Source organism: Gavialis gangeticus, unplaced genomic scaffold (assembly GCF_001723915.1).
Source record: "Gavialis gangeticus isolate Ggan-Ray unplaced genomic scaffold, GavGan_comp1, whole genome shotgun sequence".
NCBI lineage: Eukaryota > Metazoa > Chordata > Crocodylia > Gavialidae > Gavialis > Gavialis gangeticus.
Window position 1 is genome coordinate 102,193,800 of NW_017729031.1, and position 13,133 is coordinate 102,206,932.

At 46.5% G+C, this 13,133-nt stretch overlaps 1 protein-coding gene across 2 annotated transcripts in view; it reads left to right on the forward strand.

Annotated features, from left to right (window-relative positions):
* INO80D (INO80 complex subunit D) overlaps positions 1-13,133 on the forward strand; it is a 59,035-nt gene that overhangs the window by 31,271 nt on the left and 14,631 nt on the right. For both annotated transcript variants that reach the window (XM_019523475.1, XM_019523474.1), the window contains exons 7-11: positions 4,244-4,468; positions 6,252-6,361; positions 10,412-10,545; positions 11,774-11,991; positions 12,947-13,104. In XM_019523475.1, the coding sequence (XP_019379020.1) occupies positions 4,244-4,468; positions 6,252-6,361; positions 10,412-10,545; positions 11,774-11,991; positions 12,947-13,104 (845 nt within the window). The remainder of the gene's footprint in view (positions 1-4,243; positions 4,469-6,251; positions 6,362-10,411; positions 10,546-11,773; positions 11,992-12,946; positions 13,105-13,133) is intronic.

A 13,133-nucleotide genomic window follows, 5' to 3' on the forward strand; every position in this document is an offset into this window, starting at 1 on the left:
TTCCTTCCCTGCCGGCTGCTGTTGTGGGGGGTGGGGCTCCAAGAAGCAGACCCTGGGGGTGGGGGCAGGGCCAGTGCACTTCAGTCCCCATTGTCCCCTTCTGCCTCCAGGGAACAGGAGAGGGGGGCGAGGTTGCCCCCTTCCCCTCTGGTGCCTTAGTCCCTGCGGTCATGGTGGTGCTCTGCTGTCTGCCCCTGTTCGTGTAGGGCACTCTGATTGGCTTCTGACACAGCTAATCAGAGCACAAATAAATTGCTAAGGACAAACATACAGACAGACTTAGGCTTTTATAATATTAAAATATATTCTAATATTATAAAAGTCTTTGTCTGCTTGTCTATCTGTCCATAATGCTCTGTTCACACTCTGATTGGCTGACTGAAACAGCCAGTTAGAGTGTTCCAAGAGTATTGGGACAGGAGATGGCTTGGGGGAGCGCTGCCATGACAGCAGGGACACAGGGGACAGAGCGGGGTGTGAGGCCAGCTCGGCTGGCCTGGCCTCTCCCAGGTGGTGGAGGAGGGTGGAGAGAACGGAGAGGGTGGAGAGAACGGAGAGCCCTGAAGCAGCGGGGGAGTGGACCCGTCCCAGCTCCAAAGCAGCAGTTTGGGGAGGGGGAGAGGAGCGGCCCTGTTCCCCCCTCCCCTGAATGGATGAGAAGCCAGGGCGGGGCTGGATGCCTGTCCTTCCACCCCGCCATGATAGTGGCCCAGCCCCAAAGCAGCATGTGTGGAGGGTGGGGGTTTCAGGCCCATTCCCCTGACAAGTGGGGTCAGTGCCGGACACAGGGCTCGGTCCCCACATGCACCCCCCCCATGATGGCCACCCGGCCCCAAAGCAGCCCTGAGGTGGAGGGAATGGCATGGGAGAGTGAGGCCAGCGGCACTGGCCTCCCCCTCCCCCGACCTGCATGAAGCGGCATGGGACCGAGGTGGGGAAAATGGGCCCAGATGCAGCACAGCAGGGGGGAGAAGAGGGAACAGTGCCAGGCAAGAAGTTGGGGTGGGGCTGGACATGCTCTGTCCCTGCCTGCTCCCCCCAATAATGGAACCAGTGGGGAGGGACTGGGGATAGAATGCACAGAGGGAGTGGGGGGGGGCGAGGCCAGTGGTGCTGCAGGGTGGAGTGGGCCCAGACCCCAAGTGGCAGGGGGGGAGTGGCCCCAGGCCCGGAGTTGGGGGAGGGGAGGAGCAGGCTTGGGCCCATTGCAGGGGGGTGTAGGGACAAACCGGGCCTAATCGGGGGTGGAGAAGCCAGCCCACCATGGCAGTGGGAGAGGAACAAGCCCAGCCTGAGGGAGGGGAGGAGCAGGCCTCCTTGTTCCCTTGGGCTCAGCCCCACGCCTCACATCGGCCCGAAGCCCACTCCTCCCCTCCCCCTGCCTCCACTGTGTTGTCCCAGGCCCGCTGCTCCATCGCCTAGCCACCACAGCAGGCCTGCTTCTCCCCACTGTTGGGCCCACTCATCCCCCACCCTCCACCTGCATTGGGCCCGAGCCCACTCCTCCCCTCCCCCCGTCATCGCAGCAGGGAAGGAGGGAGCAGGCCCAGACCCCAAGTGACAGGAGGGAACACGGGGAGCGGGCCCAGATGGAGGGGTGAACACGGGGCTCTATCCCTGCCTGCTCCTCCCCATCATTCTTGATGGGCAGTTGGCTAGTTTGTGTGCCCATGTATGTATCAGTTGAACACAATGTTTTCTTTGTATATTTACAACTTGAAAGCAGTTTGGGTGCCTACCAGTGCTTCAGTCATTATAATAAAATTAATTCTAAATACATATGTATTTTGGTGTTTGATTTTTGTTTTTTTTATCATGGAATATCAGAACATCACCTGCCCTCTTTGCTCAACAGGACGTGGGTTCAGTTGTGGCTTTTTCCCCCTGCTGCTTTGTTGTGCTGAGCTGCCATGATATGCTGGTGTCCTGCCCCTGCCCATGCTGTTGCCTCTCATTCCGAACCCAAAGCCCCCACACCGGCTAGTCCTGTTGGTGTCCTTCACTCTCAACCCACAGATCCCTGTTTCCACTGGTGCCCCTCACTCATGACCCCCAGGCCTCAGCCCCATAGTATGTGGGGCAGGAGGTGTGTGGGCATAGGTAACGCCATAGGTGATGCATCGCAGGGACATAGATTCATAGTTATTAGGGTCAGAAGGGATCTCAGTAGGTCATTGAGTCTGACCCCCTGTCCTGGGCAGGAAGGAGCACTGGTCAGACAACCTCAGCTAGGTGCTTGTCCAGCCTCCGCTCGAAGACCTCCAAGGTAGGGGAGAGCACCCATCCCTTGGAAGCCCATTCCAGATTCTGGCAGCTCTTACTGTGAAGAAGTTCTTTCTAATGTCTAACCTAAATCAGCTCTCCATTAATTTGTGGCCATTGTTCCTAGTTACTCCAGGGGATGCCCTAGTAAATAGAGCATATCCTATTCCCTGCTGCCCTCCCCTGATGAATTTATAGGCAGCCACAAGATCACCTCTCAGCCTTCCCTTGCAACATGGGGGGGCATGTACCCCCGCCCCAGATTTCTGTGCCCACAATGGGACATGGGGATGCACTGGCTGGACTAGCACTGGGCAGGAGCTGTCTCTGCAGCCCAGTGGGTAGGACCTGTGAGGGAAGAGCAGAGCAGGCTGGGAAGGCTTGGTGCTATGGTAAAGCCATGGCTGCCAAGGTGAGGTACCCCCTGTCTGCTGCTGCAGTGGGAGGGGCACAACACTGCGGCTTACTTTGACAGCCATCATGGTGCTCCTAGTGTTTTTGCCGGCATTGAGCCTCCTCACAGTGCTTCGCCCTCCTGTGCCGGTTCCTACTCACTGGGCCATGGAGGCAGCTTCCACCTTCTGCCAGTCTGGCCAGGTTGCAGCCCTATGCCCCATTGTGGTGACAGAAATTTGGGGTGGCATGTTCACCCCAATGTCTCCCAACAGGTTGCCTATCAGCACGACTTCTCTGCATGAGTGGGAGTGTGCATAGTGGCAGAGAGCCGGCCCTCACTGGGATGAACTGCCTGTGACTCTGTCCCGCAGCCCAGCTGGGTTCCATGGCTGTGCATTCACACTTGCTCCAGCCCCAGCCCCAGCCCTGGGCATCACATACCACCTCAGCTGGGGACTGCCCCCAACTGCTAACCCTGCCCCACTCCCTCCCTCACTGTGTGGGCTTGGCATGAGCTATCGCCACCACCTCAATCTCTCCAGAAGTTGTGCCCCTCGCTGCACCCCACCACATGTCACCTATACCCCCTGCTCCCCATGCGTTGTCTACACCCCCCACCCCCATAGACTTGCCTTCAGGGAGCTGTGGGAGCTGCTGTTCACCATGCTGCCTGGCTGTATTGCTGGCCACGTGCATGCACATTGTGTTCCCTGTCTCTGATTGCCCTCCTCCTACTTTCCCCAGTTCTAAGCAGCTCATTGCAAGCTGGAGCTCTGCCAGCCTGCAAGGGGAAGCTCATAGTTTCCTGAGTTTCTCCTTTAAAGAGGAAAATCCCTGATATTCTCCTTTAAAGGAGAAAATCTGTGTTTTTCCATGGGAAATGGAAAACCCAGATCCCTGGTGATAATTCTGGAAAAATCTCTTTTCCACGTTACGCCTTCTAGAAATAAGGTGCATGATTTATTTGGAGGCATGTTGTATGCAAGAAAATACAGTAATACCCAGTGAAAACGAGAGCAGAACTTTGGTTATGCGTCTTGGTTATGTGTCTATGTGTTGGTTTGGGAAATGGAGAGAAAACAGCACCCAGCAAAGTATCAGACATTAAGAAAAGGTCATCTGGTTTGGTACTACACTTGTAGAATTCAACCATACTTCTCTGGCATGACCTTTCTTCAATGAATTTTGATCGTGTGGTTCCCCACCTCCATTTCTCCCATAACTGCCTCTTGATTTAAGCTATGGCCTCATTTGCTGAGACATTTACAGTAAATAAAGGTTAACTGTATAGATTTTTTTTTTTAACAGCAGGCTCCCAGACATTTAAATGTGTCAGACTCGATGATAAATTGATGTAAGCTCTAATAATGACATACTAAGAAGGTTAAGTACCTTTAACATTCAAACAGAATTCTGCTCTTAGAACTGTTTGAGTTTCTCCTAGGGAAAATATCCATGACTGGTTTTAGCCTCTGGCTATGTGTGGAATTAAAAGGCAGACACTTGTTTAATAATTTCTGAGACAATTACAAGGTATCCTCTTTTCACAAAAGACTGTTGTGTGTTTTCCCCTTCATCTTCACAGGTCAGATGATGATGATGCAGATAGCAGGAGTTCCAGGGTGACCCGACTTTGCACTTACTTTCAGCAGAAATATAAGCACCTCTGCCGCCTGGAGCGGGCAGAATCTCGTCAGAAGAAATGCCGGCATACACTCCGGAAAACATTGCTGCAGGCGGCCAGCAGAGAGCCAGATAGTGCTGGGCAGCTGATACATGAACTTCGGAGAGCTACATGTACTCGGACCAGGTGAGAGGCATTGCCCTTCAGCACGTTTGAAGTAGTATCTTAAGCAAGACAAAGCAAAAATCAGTGGTGAGATAAGCAGGCTAAGTTGAAATGTTCAATCAGATATCTTTGCTGACACTATATATGGAAGGCAAAATGCCCTTGACATAAACATGCCTATCAATAACATAGAGTAAATGAAACATATTGTGTGTTCCATAAGGCTAGGCCCTTTTTAGCTGTGAAAAATGGATCCTTTGTTCAGCACATGTGCACAGACAGGCACATGCCATTTTAATGATTTAGGATCAGACCAGGCCCCACTAAAATGCATTTGTTGTTTTTATTCATTTTTTGCATTGTAACTTACCACCTAGTCTTTTGGATCAGATTTCTTTTTTGTATTAAGGGAAAACAGCTCTTTCTTATGCCTTCTGTGTACCTTCTGTCATAAACACTGGTACCTTAAATGAAAATCAGCAATGGAACAAATATCCTCTAACAGCTCTGAAGGCTACCCTCTAGGAATTCTTTCTAAGTAATGTCAATATCCCTCCAGTTCTTGGCATGCATGGAATTGTTTAGTTCTGTGCATGTGACTTGTATGGAGGCAGAATAAGTGCAAACCCTGGTGTTCGGTCTTCGGTACCAGCAGTTTTCCCTCTGCTGGTTCTAGCTTTGTTCACCAGGACATATGACCTTGGGAGGGGTGTTGGATGCATGGGGCAGAAGCAAGCCACACTTAAAGGAGCTTCTATAGCCTGTCTGCAGAGGGCCCCCTGGATCCAGGATGCTCTTTGTTCCTGTAGGACTGAGTAAAGACTAAGGGCTCTGGTTTATGATGGTGGGTGACTTACTATGGCAGAAAGTAGAGGCTTCCATTTTAGAAAGGCAACTTAGGGCCCGTTTAATAAAGCAACTAATAACTAAGATTTTAAAAATAAAAGTGCGTCTCCAAACAAATTATAAACTAAACCTTGCCAGAGTTTGAGCTGATTCAGTGTAATTTGGTGAGATTATCTGGCAAACTAAATAGAACCTACTCTAGTGAATAGATTAGTTGCATAATAAAATGAATTTAAAAATGAACAACAAATAAATTGGGTGAGGGGCAGTCCAGCAAAGTAAACAGAGATCATCCGTCTCTGCCCTGATCATATAAAGTGCAGAATTTGGATATTGTGATGTCAGATACTTCAGGTTGGTTTTCAGGATAATATCTTTCCTAAATTTTTATTTTTGTAAACTGGCAAAAAAAAAGTCAACAGGTATTACAGCAAAGGATAAACAGTGAGAGTGTAAATAATGACCCTTCAGGCAACCTAGAGAGTAGTATGAATATGAGGTGAAATTTGCTGTCCACCAAGGGTGAGGTATCAGCATGTCTTATTTTAAGGGCTAACCCAGAACATTAGCAGTGCATAACCCTTATATATAACCCTTATGTGAATGAGGTGACTTTCACCTACGGTAAGTGCAGCATTGTTTTCTAAATACCACAGTAGTACCTGGAGGACTCGGATTAGGTTTAGGGAGCTACTGTGTCAGATGCCTAGCACAAAATGCTTGTGGTATCCTGCTTGCTTCATTCAATACAGGTATTGCTCCGCAGTGTCCAATTTTGCTCATGTTTGGCACCTGTCTTCTATCTAGTTCCGGAGTGTAAATAAAACTATAAATCTAGATTGTAGACCGTGCAAATGTATAACTAGCAATATAGGTTATGAAGCTGTTTGGTTATGCTAGGATATCTGCTGGGATTGGATTTGTTTTAACTGCGTCTTGTAATATGCTTCTGTTTCAGCACAAGCCAAGCCAAGCAGAAAGATGCAGAACCAACAACATGTAGTGGAACTGTGAAGGGTGAACAGTGCACTAACAAGGCCCTTCCATTCACCAGGCATTGTTTTCAACGTATCCTCCTCATTCCCCTTAATGTGCATTTTGGACTGGGAACCTGCTTTCATTTCTTAGGCAGTGGCAGATGATTTGGTAGCAGAACTGCTTATTTGCTAATGTCTCCCACTAATATGCAAATTACTTAAAATGAATCATGGATTTAGAGCAGTGTAAAATGTGATCTATTTATAGGGGACAGCCAACATATAATTCAAGTTATTGATATATTAGGCTGTTATGCTGTCTCTACCTAAATTTGGTAGGTGTCAGCAGCCTTATGGAGATGATCTCATTCATTGGTGGGAGGATGCAGTCAACATGGCTACTGTGCAGTTGCTAATGTTTTCGGTACAGCAACTGGTTACTCTTACATGATCCAATAATATAAGTAGAAATTAGGGCTAGGGGGAGGAGAGGAATATAGAGTGGATATAAAGCTAAAATATACTACTTTGGAGCAGGGGTGTCAAATTCACTTCAGGGCCCAGACCAGATCCTGACCACAGGGCTTCCTCCAAGGTTGGTTGTATGTGGCAAGCAGCAGTTGCTGATGGTCCAGGGCCCAGCATAGGTCAGGTGACAGCACAGATCTGGCAGTGGCAGGGTGAGCAAGGGGCCCAGGGACACTGATTTTGCAGCAGGCTGTGCTCTACTAGCCCCATCCACCCCCCAAATTTTGATAGCTCGCTGGACTACTGGTGGGCCAGCTGAAATGGTTCTGGAAGTTACAGTACACGGGCAGTGTGTTTGACACTTCTGGTCTGGAGGAAACGAGAGGGATAGAATGTGAGTCCTGGTGTCTGGGAAAGGAAGAATCTGTAGATGAATGAAGGAGATGTCAAAGGGAAAAGTCTTAAAAATGTGACCTACAGAGGCCAGGTTCCCAGAAAGGGGAAGTCCTCTAAAAAGCAAACTAAGATTGCAAATCTGATCCCAAAGACTAGGCAGGCTGCTTTCTTCCCTGCATTTTGTGGCCCTCAAGTTTGTTCATTTTCTTATTTAACAAAATTCCCATGTGTCTTCTTGCAGCTTTCTCTTCTCCTTTGCTTACCAGAGATGTGAATTTGTAGCCCCTTGGGGTACTGAAGGGTTCCTGCAGAATGACATGGGTGAGGGATGGACACACAGGGAAGAAAAGATCTAAATGAGTGAGACAGAAGCCAAGTATCTAAAACTGTTATATATAAAAGACTGACCTAATATAAAAAGATTTTTAAAACATAGTCCATTCCTGCAGAAAGAGAAAAATCATAGGCAGTACTTGGCCCAGCTAGGCCCTTAATAACATAGCTTTTTAAGATACTGAGTCAAAGCAATCAGTAGGACACTAGGGTTGCATCCAGATGAGCGCAGCTGTGCGGTACGTGGCGCAGTAGACTGGTCTGCATTGCTACATACTGCGTGTTTCATTGTTCTCTGTGCTGCAAGGGAGCAGCGTGGAGGGGCTTTTTTACCCCTGGATATCCAGGGGTCAGAAAAATCCGCTGAAAAAAAGGAGAGTGGTACATACGGCAGCAGTGTGCATTGCCCAAAGCTGGAGCCTGGCTGGCCGGAGCTGTATTCCACTACCAGCCAGACTCCGCGCAGCAGGATCACTGCTGCTGCAGCCCCAGAAGGCCCCCAGGACCCTAGGTTAGGTGGCTTGGCTGGGGCCAGCCCAGTGCTGGCCCTAGCCTCTCCTGCCCTACCTGGGGCAACTTGCTGTGCATCAGAGCATGCATGACACTGGCATTCCCCAGGAACTAGTGGCAGTGCTTGGTGTGCCACCAGTATTTGTTCCCAGGGAACCAAATGTCCACGCACATCTGGACACAGCCTACTAGTTTATTTAGGCAGCATGAAAGCATCCAACAACAGAGTCTTGACATCTGCATTTAGTTCTAAGATCTCCACGATTCAGCTGAGCTTACTAGTTGTCTCTGAGACTTTTTATAAGGGTAAATCACCTTTGCCTCTGGTGTCTCTGCTATCCTATCTATAAAATGAGGTTGATTATTACTTTGATATCTCTGCATGATAAGCATAATATATGGAGTTTTGTTGATACATTTTAATATCCTTGGACAGCAGAACTTCCATCCCATGCCAGATCTATGTGTATATCTAAAAATAGTTGATGCTTCCCTGCTGTTTGCAAAATTTCACATGGTAGAAGCAGGTGGAGCACATAGTCCAGTTAACTTTTGTTCCCAGAGATGCAGTGCAGACCTGCAGGCCAGGCTGCTCACTACTGGAATAGCTGCAGATTACAGTGCACATTGCTATTATTTATAGCTCTATTAGGGGTAACCTGCTGTTGTGGTTCAGTGGTAGAATCCTTGCCTGCCATCAAGACACTGAATGTCTAGACTTAGTCTGGCCTTTGGATTGTGTCTCAATGGTTTAAAGGGGGGATAGAAGATCTGAGCAGCCTCCACTTCTTCATACTCCTGCCTAGGCTTATGTGTTTAAGGTCTGGGTAACCTATCATGCATACACCATGATTCAGAAATATCAATGGTTGCCTAAATCAGAGGTGTCAAACTCGCCTGGGCCCCAGACCAGATACAGACTGCAGGTTCCTTGTGGGCTAGTTCCAGCCTGGGACACAGTGGTGGCTGCCATAGTCACCACAGCAGTGGCAGGTACAGAGGCAGTGAGGGGTCTAGAGGCAGAGGTCTGGCAGTGGTGGGAGTCCAGGGGGTGGTAGTGGGTCCAGGCATAAAGTCCAGGAGCACAACAAGGGTTCAGGGCAGCTGTGGCAATGAGTCAAGCTTGCTGCTGAAGGCCAAGGCCAGTGGGCTATAGGGCCGCGCGTTCTGCAGCAGACTATATGCCTCAACTTCTAATAGCTTTTTGGTAGTCCAGTGGGCCAAACAGTTTGACACCCCTACTTTAAGTGTATTGAGTTCTATGAACAAGAATTAAGATGTGGAGGCAGGTACTAGACACAGATAATCTGGGCCCAAATTTTCAAAAGTGTTGCATCCAAGGGATCTGCTTAGCCATCTAAATAAGCAGCAGATGTTTTAGAAATTCTCAGCATCTATCTGCTCCTGTTTGCTCCCACAGACAGCTGCTGTGTCCTGTCTGCTTGATTTAGGTACCTGCATCGGAGCTAAGTAGTTTGACCCTGTGCTGACAGGTGTTGTTTGTAATTTCTTTTTTAAAAAAGAAATCCACTTGTACCCAAATATAACTCTGCAGGTACATCCAGTGCAGAAAAATAGAGAACTTTCTGATTCTGCACCTTCTGTCTTGTCATCTCCACCATTTGGAGATACTTGGTTCCTGCTCCATCCATCCAAGTCCTTCCCTTTCTTAGGGTTTGCATTTTCCCTTCAGTATTTTTTGGCATTTTAGTGTTCTTTCCCTGCATGCCTACAGTGGTGGTGATGTTAGCCTCAGTTTGAGTAGGAGCTACTTGGGAGGGAAGAGGCCTGCTAATGTTACTTGAAAAGATATGGTAAAATATGTATTTGACTTACTGTAAATCTAGAAATATATTCTGACATGCGTATGATTTTTCTGAGATAAATCTTTGCAAGTTTAAGTTTAAATTCACTTGACCTTTTCTATCTGATTGCACATCTTTTTTCCGAAGAGCAGGAAGGATCTTAAAACTACTTATGTCTCTGTTCTCTGAAGATAAATGCCAAGAATTTACCTTAAAGGATGAAATTAAGAAATGCTTTTTTTTTTAATGTTTCACTATGAATTGTCATTAGACAGTAAGGAAATAGTCCCATTGACTACATTGCTCCAACCAGCGCTATTGATCTATTGATTAAGAGTCTCCAGGAAAGGGACTTTTTTTAAAACTAAGAACTCATTAGTGAAATAGCTGCTTCCATAAACCCATTCTAATATATGATAAAATCATTACCAATTCTGCATTAATGTAATTTTTTGCTTTAAAGTTTGGTTGGAACCTTACCTTGCTTTGAACTTAAATAAGATACACCATTAAAAATAGCATTTTGACAGGCAAATAAAATTCAAGGCTTTGATTTTTATTAGAATGACAAATCAAATGGCTTTCCTCCATCACTGCTGGTGTGTTGTTCCTGACACAGAAATGCATAGATATCCTATTGAATCGTTCTCAGCAGCTCTTCTCAAGTTGCACAGCCAAGTTTGCAGATGGGCAACAGTGCTCTGTGCCAGTTTTTGACATTACACATCAGACACCTTTGTGTGAAGAACATGCCAAAAAAATGGTAAGTACAAACTAAAGCAACAGTTATTTAATTAGGATTAAGTTCTGTTCTGTTTAAATCAGTGCTTCTGTGAACTGTGACCTATTAGCAAGCTGGATTGGATTTACAAACATTTGTTTAAAAAAAAATCCCAAATGTACCAAAGGGTACAACATGAATTTTTAATATCTTACTGCTTTGGTTATGCAAGAACAGGACTTCTAAAAATATACCTTAGTCGAAGGTTATGGGGTGGGAACTGACCTAGCAATTGCCCAGAATTCTGGGATATATTACTCATGGCTAAGGCATATGGACATGCTACTACAGGAATCATTACTTCAGTCTTGTGTTTGCTAGGGCCCGAGAGACTATCAAAGTTAGTAGAGCTGAGATGTTTCCATTTTTCCAATCTCCTCCTCCTCCTCCTCTCCACAAAAGATTAAACATTTTTAGGACAGTCTATGTGCCCAGTGATTCTTTGCCTTCCCCTACTTTTTTTTTTTTTGAGAATTCAAAAAAACTATTTAGGAACGCTATTACTTTTCCTTTAGGAAAACTACTTGTTAGGCTGCCTTGTACTGTAAGGCTTCCTCTGTGTTTTATTAATTTAACATGGACATTTGCGTTTCAGTCCAGGGCTTGGGGGTTATTTTAGGTAATCTTCAGTACCCCTGCCAAAGGCCTGAAGATTTTCTCCCTTTCATTTCTCTCTCTGCTTAACACTTCAAAGCTCTTTGTTGCAGCCATCATAATTGCACTTGGAGACTGAGTATAACTCACTTCATAGCCAGCAAAATGGCACTTTATTTTATAATTGGCCAGCAGGTTGCTCTCTTTAATGTTTCTATAGGGTGCTTCAAATTTTTAATTTGGATTGTGTAAGCACCACACTGTAGTTTTAGTTCAAAAAAGTCTTTAAAAAGTGACATTGTAGATTTCCATATTTGCTGTACCTCTGATATCCATAGGATATTGTTGTTCAAACTGCCAACTCTTCTAATCCAGTCTGAGATTGAGAAACAAGCTTGTTCCATTTTCCCCTCCTGTCACCTGTGCTGTCTGCTGTTGGTGACGATGCCAAAGACAGAAAGAACACAACTTGATTTTCATATTCCTGCTTGAGCATGCCTGAGGGCAGCTAAAGAGTTCCTCTTCAAATTGTAGACATTTTGGGATGGCAAGAAAAGGCTGAAGATGGTTGCATTTGTTCCTAAAATATTTCCTTTTCTCTCATTGTCTCTATCAGGACAATTTTTTGAGAGGGGACAGCTCCCGCAAAGTTCAGCACCAGCAGCAGAGGAAACCCAGGAAAAAAACCAAGCCACCTGCACTTACCAAAAAACACAAAAAGAAGAGAAGGCGGGGACCACGGCGGCCCCAGAAACCCATTCCTCCTGCAGTGCCCCAAGGGAACCTCAGCATGCCCACCAGCGTCTCACTGCCAGTAGAGATCTCTCACATACGGTCAGCAGCAGCAGTGCCTCATTTCATTTATTTTAACTTTAATTTTATATTAAATATCAGCAGAAATGTCAGAGTTGGTATGCTGTTCAGTCTGAACATTGAAAAGTTGGGCACCTAAGACATGTCTACAGTGCCACATACCACACGTTCAGCTGTTCTCTGCGCTGCAAGGGAGCAGTGCAGGGCTTTGGATTTTGGGGTTTTTCTTGACCCCTGGATATCCAGGGGTCAAAAAAACCTGATGGAAAAAAAGGCAGAGCAGCGCATGTGGGGACAGTATGCACCACTCAGAACTGGAGCCTGGCCAGCCAGAGCCACGCTGCAGCTGCCAGCTGTGCGTAGCAGGTTCACTGCTGCTGCAGCCCTGGGAGCCTCCAAGGCCCCAGGTAAGGCTGCTGAGGCCAATCCAGTGCTGGCCCCAGGCTCCCCTCCCCTGCCCAGGGTAACCTACCATGTGCCAGAAGGCGCATGTTACAGGCATTCCCTGGGGAACCAATTGTCCATGTTTGTATGGCTGCGGCCCTAGGCTCCAATGTCTTGAACTTGATTTTGGTTTGATAGGAAGGGTAGTTTTTCTTTCCTCAACCACTTAATAAATTACTTTTTTAAGTAATGGATACATTCAGGAATCTTGGCATCTCTGAGTACAAAGGAGGAACTGCAAGGAAGAATGGGAAAATGTTAATTTCAGATTTCATTAATGGCTTGGTTTAATGAAGAAACTATTTTGCTATTCATGGGCATTGTATAGATCCATAATCATGAGAAAAATGTAAGAGTTTTAAAGAAATATGTGCAAACAACATTCTTTCTGGTTGGCTTTTCAAAAAAATACTGGGAGAATATAGTAGAGAACAGACAGACCCTTAAATAGATAGGTATCTACCATTAAAACAGGCTTCCAGTACGGAGACACCAAGACTGAAGAGTAGAACTAACAACATTCTTTCCCCAGGAGCCCCTCCACACCGGAGTTGAGTACAGATGAGCTGCCTGATGACATCGCCAATGAAATCACAGACATTCCACATGACTTGGAATTGAATCAGGAGGACTTCTCTGATGTCCTACCACGGCTGCCTGACGATTTGCAAGATTTTGATTTCTTTGAAGGTAGATATTTTATTTTATGTAAAAATTAA